This window comes from Montipora capricornis, chromosome 12 (genome assembly GCF_036669925.1).
Source record: "Montipora capricornis isolate CH-2021 chromosome 12, ASM3666992v2, whole genome shotgun sequence".
Lineage (NCBI taxonomy): Eukaryota > Metazoa > Cnidaria > Anthozoa > Scleractinia > Acroporidae > Montipora > Montipora capricornis.
The window spans coordinates 37,149,938-37,169,937 of NC_090894.1; the positions used below are offsets into that span (position 1 = coordinate 37,149,938).

A 20,000-nucleotide genomic window follows, 5' to 3' on the forward strand; every position below is an offset into this window, starting at 1 on the left:
AACTGGACATTTAAAAGCAGACAGATTTATTCCAGGCCACCAACGGATCACACCACACAGAGCACAACTGGAGACGGTATGATAATGGGGGTTTGGTTAATTGAGTCAAGCTGAGAATCAATTTCCATCTTATCTTTTACTTGTCATTATCTAGATACCAGTGCATGACTAAAGTTTTGATATTCTTCTTTTTTCCTTTTTTTAAATCCGTTAACCCATTGTTTCCTGAAAATACCCCCCCCCCCCCCTCTCCTCTCCTCTCTCCCATTGATGACATCGTCGTCGTCATCACCATTTAGATTCAGTTATCTAGAACAGTTTTTTTTAAATTCACACTTGCATTCAAGAAATTTGAGTCTTGAAGAACACAATAGGGAGCTTAAGCAACGACAACGGCGACGGCAACGAGAACGTCACGAATTTGCATATTTAGTGGTTAAAAACAATAGCTTCGCACGCCCTGCACGTGCGTTTTTCACTTTTGTCCATTTCGTTGCCGTCGTTAGCAAAACAACAACGTGAAATAGCCAAGTTTTTGGTTTTACGAAGAACGTCAGCACTTGAGGATAAATTTTCATTTTCTCTCTTAAAATGGAGTGCCGTTCCGACCGGTGTCATCTTTGAGGAATTACCACACCCTTGTCATCTTAAAAACGTTGAAATAGTCACGAAGCGATTAAAATCACGGAAATTTATATTTTGAGATGACGTTCTCGTTGCCGTCGCCGTTGTCGTTGCTTAAGCTCCCTAATGTAAATTGTAATACCAGCAGCAGCTTTTACTAATTATTTCAAAGCCAAGAGGCATAGTAGATTGAACTGGACTGGTGCATCAAAGATATTGATGATGTCATTTCCTGCATTTTAGTTTCTTTATGTGAAAATATTATTCCATCTTTGTCCCTCCATGTAACATCCTCTTAAAATTGGAAATATGTTTTCTTTATTTTCAAAGGTTTCTTTTTGACAACTTTCATGAAGTTTTGGGAAGACATTTCACAAGGAAACATAGCTCGTCTTCAAAGCCCCATTATTTCCTCTGCTACTTGCCTTGAGTTTTATTATGTTATGAGTGGAACCAGAGTTGGAGATCTGGTTGTTTACGTGAAGACAGGCAATGAAAGCTTGGTCTGGCAGTTGTTTGGTGATCAAGGAATTGAATGGAAAAAAGCAGTAATACCACTTAAAAGTGAATACAAAAACTTTAATGTGAGTATCTTAAATGAGTTTGTCTAATGGACAGTAATGAATGTACATGTATACCAGCTTTGCTGTTAACCCATTGTTTCCTGGGAGTGAGACTAAATAATAGATTTTACTCCAGAGGGTTTTACTTGTCATCTGGGTGCATCCTAATAGGGCACCTGTCGTGAGTAGTCAATCTGTGATTTATGAGTTTATAATTCACATGATAAGGGAAATGTGATTTAGAAATCACACAGTAACAAAGCTTGCAAAATTATAAATCACAAAGTTAGGTAAATCTTGTGATTTACATTATGTATTGCAAGGTTAGTTAGTGTTAACAGTATTTTTTGTTTCATTGTTTCTATGTGTTGAGTGTTGCATCATCAAGGAAGCAAAGTAAAACTTGACTTCTTGTGTTAAATTTGTGAAGCAGTAATATTGGTTGAGGTGGTCTTAAATTGTGAGAATTAAAATTCTTTTAATTTAAGACCAGTAATATTTAAGTTAAAACTTAAATATTACTGATTGTTAAGGTTCCAAAAGAGCTTTTGTGAAATGCCAGTAGAGAGAGAGGAAAACATTTTGGAGGGGATTTTCTTGAGAATGTAGTGGGCTGGATCCTCCAGAGTGTGAAGAGAAACCAGTTCTTTGTTCTCTGTATGCCTCTTACAGATTACAAATTCAGCATTAAGAGCACTACGTATGGACTTTGCTGCTCCTTTACATAATTGCACTTTGGATGAGAATGAAATCATTGTCTCATATGATGTTTTGTCCTTTTTCATAAAAGTACTTGTTGATGAGACCTTGTTGAGCTCGGTTTGAAACTTATTTTCCGCCACCTCCTCAACAACTAAGAATGCTGTATTAAAGTGACTATATTTTAGCTATTCCGTTTTTGCTCTTAATGGAAGGTTATACCTTCTCTGATATCAAAAAAATGTTTAAGGGGAGAAACAATGAAGAAACCTTTTTCTTAAAGCTGAAGTTTCGCTTTGTGAATCATGGCGAAAAAGATACGTGAGAGAAAAGGTGGTAGATATTGCATGGCTGGAAGCCCAATAGAAACTTAATGAGTTGTAAAACTTACAAACATTACATTCGAATCAGAGGCATCCTGTAGTTGCTGCTTCTTATTTATGGCATGAATTGCTAAGATAATGGTAAAATTTCAACTCAAAACATCATGAGACTTGTGGCTTTGATCATCGTTGCTACGTCATCACTTCTCGGTTAGCACCCAGACACCCCAAATAAAAGTTGACAATTTTGAGAGGGAAGTGCTCATCTTTAAGCGGCTGTCTAACTGCTTTATTCTCATTGCTGTTAAAAAAAATTGGAATCTACACACAATAAACCATAAAACATCAAGAGAAAATCATTTCATAGGCACTTCAAGTTTATAGGCAGACAGACAGATGTGGCAAAGGCAACCCACTATCTACATGTATGTCCAGTCTGTGCCAACATCTCCATGGCAAAACTTGAAGGAGTGCAGTCTGCCCCTGCAGAAAATTAAAATTGTTATGTGGACTATTGTTTCTCGAAACAGCCAAAGAATGACCATGACCAGTTCCTGGACCACTTACATGTACATGTATACCATACTAACAAGTTCACTGTTTACAAAAATCCAGAAAATTACCTATACACAGGACTTGAACAGTACCAATAACAAAAAAAATTATAATTGTAATGTATTATAAAACAGATGTACTTTATTTGACTTTATCCCTGAGAACGAGATCATTCACATTTTGATGTATTTCATTGAAACGTGCCAGCTTGGCTTGGAACAAGAATCGGCAAAATACGGCAACCAGGAAAGCACAAACTTCAAACAAGATTTCCAACAAATTACCTATACAGTACCGCTCAGAAATACGTTAACCAAAATATGCACATAATACGCGTATATATATACGCGTATATGCGTATACAGATATACGCGTATATGCGTATACAGATATAGGTGTCTGCCTCATTAGCTTGCTTATTGTTCTAAACAATACACGTAGCTTGACAGCAATACAATAGTACATGACTACGAACTACATGACGAAGACGCACTTTCACAAACAGCTGTCGTGTTCGGAATACAAACCCACGCAAGGATGTTTATTTCATCGATAAACATGCAGTTCGGGTTCAGAGTTATTTTGTTTCACACTATTAAAAGAGAAAATAATATACACATAAATACAGAATTAAAGTAATGTTTACAAAGATGCAAGTAAGCTATAATAAGGGTTATGGGTTACAAGAGAGTGTGGCGACCAAAGTAGCGAGTACTTTCAAGTTGGCGCTCATCGTGCTCACCTTCTTAAGGATAGACAAAGCTTAACGTATTTCTGAGCGGTACTGTACGTGCCTTAAACAAACTTCTAAAAATACAAGCTATTGATATTTCTCCTTAATTTTACAAGAATTCATTTCGATTACGTGTTTATAACATAGGGCAAAATTTTCTTGTCACTGCCTAGGCACATCGATAAAACAGTTAGGCAAACGTAGTAAAAAAACACTTGTTCGCTTGCATTTTAGGGCAAAACAAACAAACAAATCAGCTATAAATTTTACGTTAAAAACAGATATCACATGAATCACAAAGCAATGAGTGCAATATCGCTTTTTCGAGTGAAATTTACTTTGGAATTCACCAGTTTAGCAATGAATTTTTGTTGAACCACATGAGTTTTAAAAGAAAACAAGCACACCATTAGCGAGTGAATGGAAAAGGAAAAAAGCCATTTCAGAGTCAACTGTCAATACCAGGCGAATAGGAATCACGCTAAAATTAGAAACCTTAAAAAAACTTTGTCAGTTCAAGGTCAAAAAAAGAGTTTTACTGATGTACTTTATTCCACTTTGTCTCTGAAAACAAGATCATTTGCATTTTGATGTACCAGTACTTCATTGAAACATGCCAGGTTGGCTTGGTACAAGAATCGTCAAAATACGTCAATGCAACCAAGAAAGGACGAACTTCAAACAAGATCCGCTCAAACACTAAATTACCTTTAGGTGCTTTCAACAAACTTCTGAAAACACAAGCTAGTGAAATTTTCCCCTACTTTTACGAGAACTTATTGCGATTACGTGTTAAAAATAATAGGGCAAAATTCTTTGTCACTGTCAAGGCACATTGAAAACCAGTTTGGCAAATGGATTAAAAAAGCACTTGTTCGCTTGCATTTTAAAGCAAAACAAACAAACAATTCAACTTTATCTTTGTGTCCAAAATAGTATAGATAATTGTTATTTAATTCCAGTTGACAATAAATGTCCAAAAGGAGTACAAATTCGAGTTTCATTCCTGAACAAAGGAAAAAACGACTAAACCTCTTACAGTTTTTAAAAATAGTCATCCACCTGAAATAATGCATCCATAAAAATAACAAACGGTTTATCGTCCGAGAAAAGAATTTGTGGAGTAATGTCTTCCATGAAGTTTGAGCTATTACTGGTGTACTGTTTTGTTTTTCCCGTTCTCTCTCTCTCTCTCTTCTTTCGTTTCTGCTCTTTTGTCATAGGTTGTCCTGGCATCATACAATCTTATCAGATTCCAAATTAAAAATCTTCTAAAGATATGCCAAAATTGTAATACAGAGCAAAAAGCAGCTCAAAACAAGTTTGAAAAAATAAACACTCAGCTTTATTTATAACCCTCTGATGCTTGACTTTAAGAACTGCGTAGCCACCAGTGTGGTCCTGACCACAGCTATATATGTCAAACCTGGATTGAAACCGGCGAAAAATGCAGAAAATATTTTGCAGACCATATACCGGGTACCTCCTGAACATGAAAAATGTCGACTGTTGAGAGCCTTAGTTGATGTACATGTAGTATGGCCGTGCAGCTGCTTGGAGCCACAGATAGGGTGCAAAAAAAATTAAATTGTTTAGGTGTCCTGAGCCTGAGATCCAATTGAAAACCAGTACCTGGTCAGCGGTTAACTTAAAAAAAGAAAGAAAAAAAGATGCTGACCTGGATGAGCTCTAAACTTGAGCCTATGATATGGTCAGGTAATGCTGGTTAGCAGATACCTTATTTTGACAGGTGTCAATTGACCATAATATGGATGTATGATATCAAAGATTTATGCTGTAAACTAGCTGGAGTATATGGCTACAAGTACTCTAAACCGGAGCCTGTGATACCGGTCACATTGGCGGTATACATAGAGGGGTGGTGGTACGGACGGTCAATGACTTCATAGCTAAAACCAATGGGTTGCCATATTTTCTTAACTATGGTGCTCCATGTGCGCACGCTCCCCTAAAAACATTCTACAATGTTTAATCATCTGAAGTACTTTCATTTACTGAATTTACAGATTATTTTTGAGGGCATTGCTGGTACAGGATATTACGGCAGTGATATAGCTATTGATGACATATCTGTCTTGAATGCTGTCAACTGTACATTCTCTCCCCCAGAGGCTAGGCCAGTACCAGTAGTCACACCTAATAGAAGTAAGTCCAGGAAGTATTGATGAGTTGTGTGCATCATCACATTTGCAATTAATGCTCTGTACCAAATGAGGGCTGAAGCCATAGTAGTTGGCCTAATACTTAATCCTAAATAATGATGTGCAGATTATTGAAAGAATGATCTTCCCAGTTTACACAAGGCATTTAAAAGAATCCTGAAATAATTTATTCTAATCAGTAGTCCATATTTAAGGAAATTTATGCCACATGCACATGTGGAGGAGGGAGCAGGGCTGGTGTAGTGGGGAGAGCACTTGCCTCCCACCAATGTGGTCCGGGTTCAACTTCAGACTTGTGTCCATATGTGGGGAAGGTAAATTTTGCTGACCCCCTAGTCCATGGACTATCCCAATGGACTACCCTAAAAATACTATTTTGAATTAGTACTGTTAGGCTATATGTAAGCAGCGTCACAAATAGTGCTTACTTAAGTCTAAACACCCATTTTAAACAGCGTCGGTGAACAGTATTAATTGTGTATTAAATTGTATATTAATTGTGTATTAAAAGTGTAAGCACCCATTTTTTAACGTTTTCCAATTGTGGGAGGCGTGGTGGCCTCATGGTTAGTGCATTTGACTTCGGATCTAATGGTCTGGGGTCGGGTCCTGGCCGGGGACATTGTGTTGTGTTCTTGGGCATGACACTTAACTCTCGCGGTGCCTCTCTCCACCCAGTTGCATAAATGGGTACCTGCAACAATACAGGGGGTAACCCTGTGATGGACTGGCATCCCATCTAGGGGGGAGTAGAAATACGCCTAGTCGCTTCATGCTACAGAAACCGGGATAAGCTCCAGCCTAATGAGCCACTTGGCTCGTAAGCAAACTTAAGCAGACTGTTGGTCTATATGTAAGCAGCGTCACAAATAGTGCTTACTTAAGTCTAAACACCCATTTTAAACAGTGTTGATCAATAGTATTAATTTTAAGTGTAAGCACCCATTTTTTAATGTTCTCCAATTGTAACAATTATATAAGGGAGAAAGGTTTGTGGATTAAATTAAACTGACGATAGCATGAGTAGTGACGAAACATGTCTAGTAATTTTTGTTTTTTCGTAAGCAACCTGTTTAACACTGTGCACTCACATGTTATGTGGGAGGCACGGTGGCCTCATAGTTAAAGTGCTCGACCACGGATCGAGTGGTCCTGGCTGGGGACATTGTGTTGTGTTGTCTTGGGCAAGACACTTTACTCTCATGGTGCCTCTCTCCACCCAGGTGTATAAATGGGTACTGGCAAAATGCTTACTGTCTGTAGGGTTAGTGAAAATAAAAGGTTTCAAATTATCCGTGTTTTGATGTTTCCGGTGCTGCTTTAATAATTTTTTTCATTTTCTTTGCTTTCTTCTGTAGAAAAATTCATTGCCTATCTAGTGAATTCCACGGTAAATTTTACGTTAAAAGCAGATATCACATGAATCACAAACAGGGCTCGAAAAATATTTGAATTCCACCTTGCCCGTTGGGCAAGTAACCCCTAAGTTTTGCTTGCCCGGGGCACTTCCCCGCTTGCCCAAGTTTTCAAACTCATTAATAATTCATGAACCCAAGAATTGATTTTAATGTAATAAAACCATCCTCTTAGTGCTGATCACTTTCATGCTTACACCATTACAACTATTGTAATACTCCCACAACTTTTAACCTCGTCATTCCGCTTTTTATGAAGTTGTACGGTTTGTAATAATTAACATGGATAAACACTGTTATAATCACATTGAAGTAGTGTGTGTCCTTCATTGTTAGATACTCTATCACGATTATCATCTTTCCCAATACAATGTCTCGGAGCTTTTTTGATTGACTGCTTTCATACGCCTTGACACCCTTATGCTTTTGTTCAATAATTCTCTATAACCTTGAAGACCCTTGGCGTTTTACGAAAAGGCCTACTTTGAATCGGCTTACAGTTATAAATTAAACCAAGTTAAAAAACTCAACAAGTATACAATCTTTTGAACAAGAGCATATGTATTATGGCACAATGAAGTCATTATGTGACCTGTTACACTAATAACAATTTCATATAGTCATAGTCACTTTGCATGCTAATGATGGTTAAGAGAGTTTAAAGGTCTACGTGTCTCTTGGTTTTTGCTCCACTCATCCAGCGTTGAATTGCGGGAGTAGGACAAAAGTTGGTCACATTGAGATTTGAAGATCGGACTCTCAGTAAGGCCGTCAAGGTATCTTGATTCATCAATGTGCGCATTGAATTCTTCAACTGACTCATGGTCGAGAATCCACGCTCACACTTTGCTGTGCTCGGTGACAGAGTGATAAGAAGATCAATCAGAACAAGGCAATCTTTAACATCATCGGGTGGTGACATTAGTATATTGGAGAAAACATCTAGGGTCTTGTGCATCTTCTGCCTTGCAAGTCGTTGACGTAGAATGGGCCATTGCTCGATGATCCTTTGCTTCTCATCATCTGAGAAGAAATGGTGAAAGTAATCTACCAGAGAACGGACTTCTTTATTGCCATAGGTAGCAAGGTCTGCTTGATCTTGAGGCATCTCCTTAGGATCAAAGACTGTGAAGTAACTGTACGGCTCTTCACGAAGGCTTGAGAACCGCTGGTTGATGTAGGCTATCACTTCTGCGATAAAAGAAGGAAAGCCATCCTCCACCGTAGTGCCTGGTTTTGACAGCTTCAATTCGTGGTTGTTTTTGACTCCACTCTTGAGTACCCCAGTTTGCCCATTGTACCTCTTCTCAAAAGCTTGATACTTAGGACCCCTTTGAAGCTTCAAAACATCCAGCTGAGAAATACCTGCCTCCAGGTGCACAAGGAGATCGGTTATACAGAACTCGTCTCTCTGGAAGGACTTGCTTAAGTCTGACAACACTTTCATTACGTCAAGCAGAAAGTACAGGAATTTCACAAACTTCTCGCTCTGCAGATTCTGAAGAATTCCTTTGGCCTTTGCTCCGTCATCTCCCTTGGTCTGTGATTTATGTTGCAGATGTGTGACGGTTGTCAAGAAGTGCCTTTCTAAAGCGTTAATGGCCCTAAACCGGCTGGCTACCCACCTTGTCTTCTGTAATCCACTGTAGTAAACATGATCTTGGTCGAGAATAGCTGCAATTTCATTAACTTCACGGCGACGTTTTGGAGAGTAGAAGTAGAATTTAAATACTGACTTTACAGTTTCTTCAAATATGGCCAAATAGGGCGTTTGCTTTATTGCATCTAGCACAGCCAACTCCAGATTGTGTGCTACACAGTGTATGATGCAAACTGGATGCTGGGCTATATCTTGAAGCTGTTTTGCAACACCACTTTTCTTCCCCATCATAACACTAGCTCCATCAAAGTTACAGCAGGCCAATTTTTTCTTCAAGACAGTTTCATCTATACTTAAAAGTTTGAAGACCTTTCTGAATAGCAGCAGTAACCCCAGGGGCATCAGCAGATGTAACAGGAACAAGGTCTGCAAAGTGAGTGGAGGAACGCCCGTTGGATCCTGTACAGCGAACATAAACCGACTCCTGCTCGGTAATACTCTTGTCAGTCGAGCCATCTGCCAAAACACACAAGAATCTAGCATTTTCAATTTCCTCCTGGGATCGCTCCTTCTCGACAGCTGCTATGCTTTCCACAAAGTCCCTGCATGCCTTATCGTTCTTGTACTGGGTTCCAAAATCAAGACCATTCTTTTCCTGCAAATCGCAAAGTCCTTTGAACTTGCTGAAGGCTAAGTTCTCATTGGCAATATAGAAGGCAGTATTAAACAGCTTGTGCAATCTGGCTTCCGTTTCTTGATCACGTTTACTGAAAGCAGCTTTAAATAGTTTGGGGAGTGGCTCATCAGCTTTTCCTTGATCCATTTGACTTCTGTTGACACACTTGAGGTGGTTTGCTGATCCATTGTGGGACTTCAGAGTTTCAAGTCTGTACTTGCCAATGCCACCAGTACCTCTGTAAAGGGGGCTTGTAATGTCTGCCAGTTTTGGATATTTTCGGCAAACCATGCAATACATAACATCATTAGAAGCATCATGTTCAAGCCAGGGATACGTTTCCTTCCAATGCCCTTTGAACTCTCTTTTCCTCTTTTTTTCGGAATTCTTTTCTGTGGTTCTTTCTGTATTTTCTTCTTTCGGAAGAGTTCTTTCAGGTAGGCTTTTAGACGGGTCACCATTCAGGGGTTGGCTTTTGCTGGGTGTGGCTGTTGAGAGGTTGCTTTTTACAAAGGACTGTTCGTCACAATTTCCAAACTTGGGTTCTGTTGAACTTCCCATTGGTTCTTGACAAGGCTTTTTACGCACTGAGCCACAGAAAAAATCACTAATGTTTCTTTTGGGCTTTTTCTTCAGTTCATCCTTGTGATGTTTCTTGTTATCTGATGATGATGTACTCGCTTTTGAAGTGGCTGAGCATGATCGGCGTTCGACAAGAGGAATAAAGTGATTAGGCTGATACCAACCCGCTGGGTGAGTGTTAGGGCTCCCTTCCCTTGACCAAAGCATAACTGCTGGATCGGCATGGAAAGAACATTCCCGGGGGATGATTTCGTCATGGAAAAATGGCCTTGTTTTTGAGCAATCTTTGGGAAATGCTGACAAAATTGTTCTTCCTATCACGTTTGTAAGTGCCATCAGGTGTACCATAACACTCCACTTGGATACTCTACAGCCTGTTGCTGCTTCCCTTTTAATAGCATCTTCTCTGCATTTTGTGCTTTCCCACATCTTCATTCCAGTGTCAGAGAGGCACAGTGTAAACATGATATCTTCTGGAACATCAGCAGAGGGTGATTTCATACCAGAGAGAAATTTTGGATGCCTAGCGTAGTAAGATGCGTGTAAAAACAGCTCGATTGCAGTAAGAAGCCTTAACAACAAATGGAGATCTTCGTTCCCAACCAGTATCAGGGAAGCAGCGCGATAGAGGCAGTTACCATCACCCGATGTTTTTATGGCGTCAAATTCAACTTTCCCAATTTTCGAACGTGATACAAAGATGTCATCAGGAATTAAATTTTGTCCCACAGCATCTTTCGCCAGTGCCTCCCGGTTGAACAAACAAAGTTTGCGCAGTTGTCGTTGTTCGTTCGTGTACTTATTTCCTAGTTCTAGTATTACACGCTGGGTGTCTTCAACATTATAAAGCCTCGACTCAATTCGTTCAATTAGACGAAGATCGTGTTCGAATCCATTTACGTTAAACTGCATTTTCTGTAGCTCTACAAAATCATGGTCAAGGGAAGCGCGAGAAATTAATAACAAATCGCTTTCCCACCTCAGTTTTGACACATGCAGAATATCTTGAAAAGCCGGCGAGAGCACATTTTTTCACTTTTGTGAATGAAAATAGTTTCAATCGAGGGAAAACGTCTTCGTTTGAAAGAAACACTATTGTAAGTCATCTTCCAGGAACTCTGAAAGTATTTTGGTGACTTACTTATCCATTTCTTTTTAATAATATAACACTTTTTATTTAGTGCAGAGGCGCCCAACTTGCATGTTTCGCTGAGAACAGAGATTTACCTGGCTCTTAGTATCAAAAAAGCTGGCTTCGTTTTCGCGGTAGAAATATGCGACTTCTCAGTTTTCGCGTACAATTTCTACAGTTTTAATTAATATATCGCTGTTGAGTTAAGTTTTGTACAGAGAAACCGAAATATTCTCGCAGAAAATTGCTAGAATTAAGAAATAAACACGGCGGTTTTCGTTCCCAACGCGGCGGCTATTTTTATCCTGGAAAGAAATTTGATCAGGGAAGATTTTGATCACGTGCTAGGCAACCACTTCCAAGCCGAGAGCGCGCATCACGCAATCAACAAAACAACGCTATAAATTGTAATTTTCGTCAAACTTCATCTAAACAGTTGATTACCCTTGGGCCTAAAGCTTATTAATACCTTTTCTTCTCAAAATCGTTATCAAAAATTTAGTCAGTGAACGGCTTGCCTGGGTCCTTGCCCGTTGGGCAAGGAAGGAGTGAAAGTTACTTGCCCGAAAGGAAAATCTACTTGTCCCGGACGACCGGACGGGGGTTTTTTCGAGCCCTGACAAAGCAATGAGTGCAACATCGCTTTTTCGAGTGAAATTTACTTTGGAATTCACCAGTTTGGCAATGAATTTTCGGTGAACCACACGAGTTTTAAAAGAAAACAAGCACACCCTTAGCGAGTGAATGGAAAAGGAAAAAAGCCATTTCAGAGTCAACTGTCAATACCAGGCGAATAGGAATCACGCTAAAATTAGAAACCTTAAAAAAACTTTGTCAGTTCAAGGTCAAAAAAAGAGTTTTACTGATGTACTTTATTCCACTTTGTCTCTGAAAACAAGATCATTCGCATTTTGATGTACCGGTACTTCATTGAAACATGCCAGGTTGGCTTGGTACAAGAATCGTCAAAATACGTCAATGCAACCAAGAAAGGACGAACTTCAAACAAGATCCGCTCAAACACTAAATTACCTTTAGGTGCTTTCAACAAACTTCTGAAAACACAAGCTAGTGAAATTTTCCCCTACTTTTACGAGAACTTATTGCGATTACGTGTTAAAAATAATAGGGCAAAATTCTTTGTCACTGTCAAGGCACATTGAAAACCAGTTTGGCAAATGGATTAAAAAAGCACTTGTTCACTTGCATTTTAAAGCAAAACAAACAAACAATTCAACTTTATCTTTGTGTCCAAAATAGTATAGATAATTGTTATTTAATTCCAGTTGACAATAAAAATTCGAGTTTCATTCCTGAACAAAGGAAAAACTGATTAAACCACTTTTTAAAAATACGCATCCACTTTAAACAACGCATCCGTAAAAATAACAAACGATTTAGTGCCCAAGGAAAGAATTTGTTGAGTAACTTCTTCCACCAAGTATGAGCTATTACTGGTATTCTGTTTTGTCGTTGTCGTTCTCATTCGCTCTCCTTACATTTCCATTCTAGTCATAGGTCCTCCAGGCATCATGTAACCTCATCAGAGCTTCTAAAGATATACCAAAAATTGCAATACAGAGAAAAAAGCAGCTCTAAGCAAATTAAGTTTATATCCCTCCGATGCTTGACTTGAACTAGACCCTCCGTGAGGGTACACTGGGTTGCCTGTGGTACGAGCAGCGCTCCAGGCAATTTTTTTCAAGTTGGGGGGTCATTAAGACCATTTAAGGGGTCACCCAGAAGTCATACCAGCAGAGGCCCTTTGGCTCACAGGTCCTCACACGTTCGTCCGACAAAACAGATTCTTTTCTGAGGTTAAAACCTGGCTACCGGCCTATTAATTAATCATTTGTCAGAAAGAAGAAATTCCCGTCCTCTTTAAAAAAAATTGACACGCATTGCTTACGTGTGGTAGTGAAGTAACACAGCGATTAATTCCATAATGTCAACTGAGGAGTGTGTTGTCTTCCAGGAGATTCAAGTTGTCCTTGCGTAATATGTAGCTCTAACAGTGCACGATATTGTTTTGGTATTGTCTATCATTGTACATAGTGCCATATTAGAAGTCTTGGGTAAATAGCCTGAGAAGACATGTGGTTACTATCAAAGTACTGAACCCAGAAAGATTGAAGAAAATAAATGGGAAGTGAAAAACATTGTTGACAACTGTCAACATGTCAGCAGACATGTTGACAGTTGTCTTTGCGTAATATGTAGGTCTAACAGTACACGATATTGTTTAGGTATTGTATATCATTGTAGCGCCATGGTAGAAGTCTTGGATAAATAGCCTCTTGAGAAGACATGTGGTTACTAGCAAAGTACTGAACCCAGAGAGATTGAAGAAAATAAAAGGGAATCGAGAAACATTGGCTTCTGGGCTGACATGTTGATCATGCAACTTCTTTCCATCACAAGTGTAAGCGTGCACTAACAGCATCTGACGGCTTTGTAACAAAAGTTGAAAGCTGAAGTTAATCCCTGTCCGGCGGGGTTACTCTATCAAATGGAAACCAAGCAAGATACAGATTTTGTTAGCTTGCTTTATGCAAAACAAATATTGATGTAAAAGTAAATAAATATGGATACACAGTTTTTAAGAAGAGCAGAAGTTTCGGGACTGTCGATCGAGAATAAAATATTTTGCCATCGGTAACAAAATTTACGACATGAAAACAACATTAATTTTGAACCACGAATATAAAAAGTTACCATCAGCGAAAAACATTTTGGGATATTTTAGTTGTTTAGTTGTACTTTTGGCTGCACCGAGTAAATCGCACATCGAATTCAGCGGGCGCAGTGACGCAGTGATCAAGTTACCGCGGCATGTTTACTCGCGAAACAGTGAAGCATCTGTGTCAAATGATGCTAAGATACCGAGTTTTTGTTTTTGTTAGTTTTCTTTTTCTTTCAATTGTTATAAATTTTGACAAGAAATGTGCGAATTCAACACAAAGATCACAATCGCCCAACTCTCAGAGGTTGACCATTGTTTCTCGAAAATCAAAAATTTACTCTCCAAGACAAGGCTATTTATCACCAGGTAATTCCATCGTTTTGGCAATAGCAGCTACTTTATTATTCATCAGCGTCACAATCTTTTGCCGATTTTGGGGGTCATTTTGTTGAAACTCAAGCACGCTTCCAACAGACCTGTTTAGTTTCGTGACTTATGCGTTACCACAAAAATTCTCCCCGTATCACATTTCAACACATGTATGCAAATTTACTAAGCTCGAAAATTACACAACATGATAAATTTACAAAAGCTGGAAATTTCACAGAAATATTTTCCAGCGAAACATTTATTGAAACAAGGAACATATTTGTTATAAGAGGCAAGAAACCCTTCCTATTTCAGTTGCGTGCGTGCAAGCGAAACACACAATCACAATGCATATGCAATTAAATAAATTTCTGACAGTTCACATCAAACCCTTTTCGAAAGAACCTTGACCGTAAATAATAAAGCACAAAGGAGACAACAAGGTTTCATTCAAATAATTTTTCACTGTCACATTTCCAATTTTTTTTAACCTTTGCAGAGTTGAGTACAAAATGAATGTTACTTCCAGACAAACAGGCCAACTTTAAATAGATGCGACTTCAGTAAACACTGTGAGACACACAACAGAGATCACAGATCTACTTGTGGTGTTCATTCCTTCTCTGTCTTTGTTGAACCCGTAAGTTACCAGAGAAATTTCCATTTGGTTTCAGTGTTGTACGTAACACCACCTTGGCGAAATATTAGAAGTACAGCTCATTTTGATTTCGGCTCGATGGGCAAAAGATTCACACTGTCGAAGTCCATTAATCGTCGCTTTTAAGATTCCAGATCTTTATGTTTCACCGCCTGTCTTGACGTTCCATTCTTGAGCTCCATATGGGTATATTTTCTTTAGAGATGAACTAAAACGCCATTCGCGTTACAATGACTTTCGACGCCATTACAGGTTAATTGTGCAGAGCAAGCTGCGCATTACCCCAGCCCCCTCAAACCTAACAAAATACGCACAGAAGACTCTATGCACAAAGACACCACTTAGCAGGGGAGTGACAGGCAAAACTTTTCCCGAAGCGGAAAAAAATAACAAAAAAACCCACAAAATGAAACCGAGATTCCGACTGGGTTTGGCAACCCAGTAATAACTGCGTAGTGGCCAGTGTAGACCACAGCTATCATGATATGTCAAACTGGATTGAAACCAGCGAAAAATGCAGAAAGAAAACATTTTCCAAACCGTTTTCCACCTGACCACAAAAAGCGTTGACTGTGTAACTATAGTTGACGGCTGTGTAGCTGCGGTGAGCCACAGAAAGTGTGAGAAATGAGGTCTCGATTTTGTTTAGGTGAGTAAACCTGAGTTGAGCCTGCAATCCAATTGAAAACCAGTACCTGGTCAGTGGTCCACTTTTAAAAAAGCTGCCCTCGGTGAGCTGTATGCTGGAGCCTGCAATATGGTCACATGGTACTGATCAGCGGATACCTTGTTTTGACAGGTGTCAATTGATTAAAACATGGATGTCCAATATCAAAGATGTATGCGGTAAACTAGCATGATACTGGTGACATTGGCATACATGGAGGGGTGGTCGCACGTACGTACGGACGGTCGATGACGTCATGGCTATAAAACTAAAATTTCTTGCATCGATGGGTTACCATATTTTCTGGCGCTCAGCGCGCACAGAGCTCCGCTATAACCGTCATTGTAACTAAATTTTCAATAATCAATTCAGTTCTTTCGATAGTACTTATTCCAAATAGTAATTAAGAGTTAGTCCATTTTAGGGTAGTCCATCGGGGTAGTCCATGGACTAGCGGGTCAGCAAAATGTACCAACCCCCATATGTGGTTAAGTTTGTTGTTGGTTCTTTACAACTGCTCTGAGAGGCTTTTCTCTGGGTTCTACGGTATTCCCCTCTCCTTGATCAAAAACCAACAGTTTTAAATTCCAATTTGATCAGATGCAGAACCTCCCTGAAAACCACTTTCGAGTGAGTGGAGCTTCCTGGGTAAATATCATTATGTTTTTTTATGAATGATGCCTAACAGCTATAAAGTGTACTCATATTTATAATTAATTGAATATTGAACAAAAAGGGGCTGAATCTATAACAGCCTTACACCATAAGTGACATTTTAGGGGGTTTTTCAGTCAAAAGAGCATGAAGTTTTGTGTGTGGCATAGAATAATGAATCCCTTGACTCCTAGGAGTGATGGTGAATAGCTTTTACTCTGTCTAACCCCAGACGATTTTACTTGTCAGTTGGGGGGGGGGGGGGGGGACGGGGGTTAAATCTTCTTCTCACTACTTTGGCTTCAGCCATTTGATGAGGGCCAGTCTGGTGCTCGTCAAGTTGCCTGGTTGATGCCCAAAATAGGAGCAGGTCAGTTAACAACCTGATACATCCACTCAAAATCTATGTCCCGTTTAAAGTTAATTACATCATCCTGTACATTTTCCCTCTGATTTATACAGACTCAATAAGGTTTGTTGATTGAAAAGACATGTAATCTTCAAAGCGTTTATTTTGGCTGTGCGTAACAAGAGTATTAAAACTACAAGGAGTTAAACAAAAAAATGTGCAATTTTTGTAGGGGTTTTCCACTGAAAACTATTTGGATGTTGGTTACACTATAGGCCACACCCCCAGTTTGTGCTTAATTTATTCAGGAAAAAAGTGTGGTTTGTACATTTGGAAATACAGTATTTCACTTTTCTGGATTTAGTGATTATAATAATAGCGGTATTTACCCTTTGACGTATCTCACTATGGCTAGTAACTGGAGCTAATCTGTGCGATAAAAAAACTTAAAGGAAATCACTGCAACCCATTGTATTTATCCATTCCATGTAGCTGTTCGATTGGTTTCAATGCCAGGATCGTCAGTGAAGTCAGGTGGTCGCGTGGAAGTGTTTTATAACTCAAGAACAGGAGGCAGATGGGGTACAATATGCAGTGGTTACAGAAAACCCTTTGATATAAATGCAGCCACTGTAGTCTGCAAAGAACTTGGTTATGAGGGAGCTGAAATGGTTGTACGTTGCTGTAACGTGTTTGAGAAAGGAACTGGCCGCATATGGATGGACAACGTGGAATGTCATGGAACAGAGCCATCTATTACCATGTGTTCACACAGTGGCTGGGGAAACACATACTGCTCCCATAACCAGGATGTTGCAGTTGTTTGCAGAACTAAGGAAACTGACAGAAGTGGTAAGATCTTCTGCTATTCACAGTAGCTTAACATTTTTTCGCAAAGTCCTACATGGCATTTAACAATGACATTGTATTCCACCAAACGTCCCTGACCAGGCAGTCTTGCGAACTTCATAACACTGGGGAAAATGCAGTGTCTTGTACTTGTAACCTGCATGTTACATGTAGGTGCTACTAGAACATTCACCAGCTTTTTATTAATAGCTGTAATGATGATGATAACAATAGCAATGGCAACAGCAATAATCACAATGCCAAGCACAAGCATAAGTCATATTCAGGAAGACTATATATATTGAATCCAGTCAAAGAACCTCAATCATGCAATTTACAAGTGGTGGTAGATTTTCCAATAGAAAGGACTGATCAAGTTAAGTATTGAGGACCTTACAAACATGACTGCTTTTTCTTCTTTACAGAGTTTGCAGTCAGGCTTGGTGGTCACACAGGAGTAAGTTATGAAGGACGTGTTGAGTTGAATATTGGTGGCTTATGGGGAACTATAACAGATCGTGGATGGGATATTTATGATGCTACTGTAGTCTGTAAACAGCTACAGTTTGGTGGTGCTGTTGGAGCTTACACTGGAAGTGCTTTTGGAAATGGCAATGGTCTTATTTGGATGTCTGATTTTGAATGCAAAGGAAATGAACACTCACTTGCTAAGTGCAATCACTCAAATACTAAGGTGCAGCGCACTTGGGATCACTATAGCGATGCAAGTGTGGAATGCTTTGGTGAGTCACTGTATCCAGTATGTGGCATCAATATTATCATCGTCTTAGTCAATCTCATCATACTCTTTTTGGCTCAGTTGGGACACCATAATTTTGTTATCACAAATTTACTAAATTTGTTTTTAGCTCAATTTGTTGTTGCGACTTGTTTCTTCTCTAAGGACGGTCATTATTGATGAGATAACCAATTGGCTCCTGAGCTAGAGAGAGACTAATAATTATATTGTATTATTATATGGCTCTGTCTCACGAGGACTTAATTGTTTCAAGTGGGGGGTCATAACACCATTTGAGGGGTCACCTTTTGGCTCACATGTTGTCATGTTGATTATCTCCCAGGGGCCAATCCGGAAATTCCAGAAAGAGTGGGCCAAAGAAATTGCGTCTTAGGGTGTGTTCGATTGACCGTATTCCGGAATAGGAATACATGGAATAGAAGTTAGAAATCCTTCGTTTTTACGGAGATTCACGTTAAAATTGTTAAGCACTTGCTAAATTGCTATTTTAAACATATCTTTATCATCCTTTTTGCTTCAAAACGCCAGACATACCATTTTAAATTATTACTCCAGGTATTCTTATTCCGGAATAGGGTCAATTGAACGCGCCCTAAAAGTACTTTTCTACCGATATTTACCTCCATTTATTAATCACCTTGTGTTGTCAATTTTGCGGGTGTCCGCTTTCTAACAGAGGGGACAAGTTCTCCAACCCACTTTACATTAAGGGTACAGGTTACTTTTTGAAAGTTCAAGCTAGTTTCGAGGTCCTTCGGTAATTTGGCCAAATCTACGTTTTCAGCATTCACAACTAACGATGGATTTAAATTTTCAATCAACCGTCTTGCTCAATCTTTGTCTTCCGGTCACAAAAACTCACGCAACCAGCAAGAAGCACATGGTGTTTAAGTGCGCCCACGATCCCATGAAGCCGCTGAAACAATATGGCGCCTATTAAACGCGGTGATTGAAGTCTCGAAGTACATTTTGTGCTATTAATTAACCGTGTGTGAAACCGATTTTCTTGTGGTATTTAGACACAATTTTAGTGGGAAAAGAAAGGTGAGTTGCGTTCTAGCTGCCAGTTCCGAATGATTTTATCATGCTAAAGATACAAATACAGAAGTTGTCTACTGTTTATCCTGGGTTATCAGACAAAACGTGATTGGCCAGCTGGCGACCAGTTGTGAAAATCTAGTCGCCAGCACTCAATTTTTAGTTGCATTGGCGACCAGTTAGTCAAGTCCTGATGTCATGCCTTGCACTTGCACTGAGCAAAAGTTTATTCCACACAATAAGGAAGGACTGTACATGTTGTTTCCGCTTCATAATTACTGCTTTGCCAAACTCAGTCAGAATCTGCGTTTCATTTTTTTGTTTTTTTTAAAATATTTTTTACCGTGTCGGGAAAAGTCTTTCCTGTCACTCCCCTACTAAGTGGTGGCTTTGTGCATAGAGTCTTATGCGCTTATTTTGATGGGTTTCAAATTTGTTATCTCATTTTCACCGCGTCCCGATTCCCGCGAAATTTTTCTTTTTTCAAATAGTAACAAAAATATTATTTCTCGTCAAGCGTTGCATCTTTTATGTTCAAATAACCGCTAAAAATAAAGATTTTTTAACGATCTATGGGTAGATATTTTTTCATAATTTAAATATTCTCTGTCAAAATTTGCACAACAATCAAATCACAAAAAGAGCAACAAACGCAACAAATTTAGTCGCATTCTCATGCTTAACAAAGGAATTTTCAGCTATTGTGAAAATCTTTCTATTTTCGTTAGCAATCATCCTTTCAAATTTCAGAGAAATCGACCGGTCCGCGAATATTGTACGAGTTTTTTTCAATGGGATGTCAAAAGGCCAAGTGGATGTTATGCATAATAGGGAAAGTTCGGGCGATCAAGTTGCGCGTGTGACCTGTTATAAATATTTTTTCAAAAA

General features: G+C 39.1%; 1 protein-coding gene and 1 pseudogene across 1 annotated transcript in view; one reads left to right on the forward strand and one right to left on the reverse strand.

Moving 5' to 3' along the window:
- Nucleotides 1-20,000, forward strand: part of LOC138026822 (deleted in malignant brain tumors 1 protein-like) — a 57,642-nt gene that overhangs the window by 19,055 nt on the left and 18,587 nt on the right. Inside the window, exons 4-8 of the mRNA XM_068874278.1 lie at nucleotides 1-76; nucleotides 955-1,208; nucleotides 5,525-5,663; nucleotides 16,958-17,317; nucleotides 17,740-18,057. The exon at nucleotides 1-76 is cut by the window's left edge and continues 89 nt beyond it. Coding sequence (XP_068730379.1) covers nucleotides 1-76; nucleotides 955-1,208; nucleotides 5,525-5,663; nucleotides 16,958-17,317; nucleotides 17,740-18,057 — 1,147 coding nt within the window. The remainder of the gene's footprint in view (nucleotides 77-954; nucleotides 1,209-5,524; nucleotides 5,664-16,957; nucleotides 17,318-17,739; nucleotides 18,058-20,000) is intronic.
- Nucleotides 7,123-9,104, reverse strand: LOC138026823 (zinc finger protein 862-like; annotated as a pseudogene).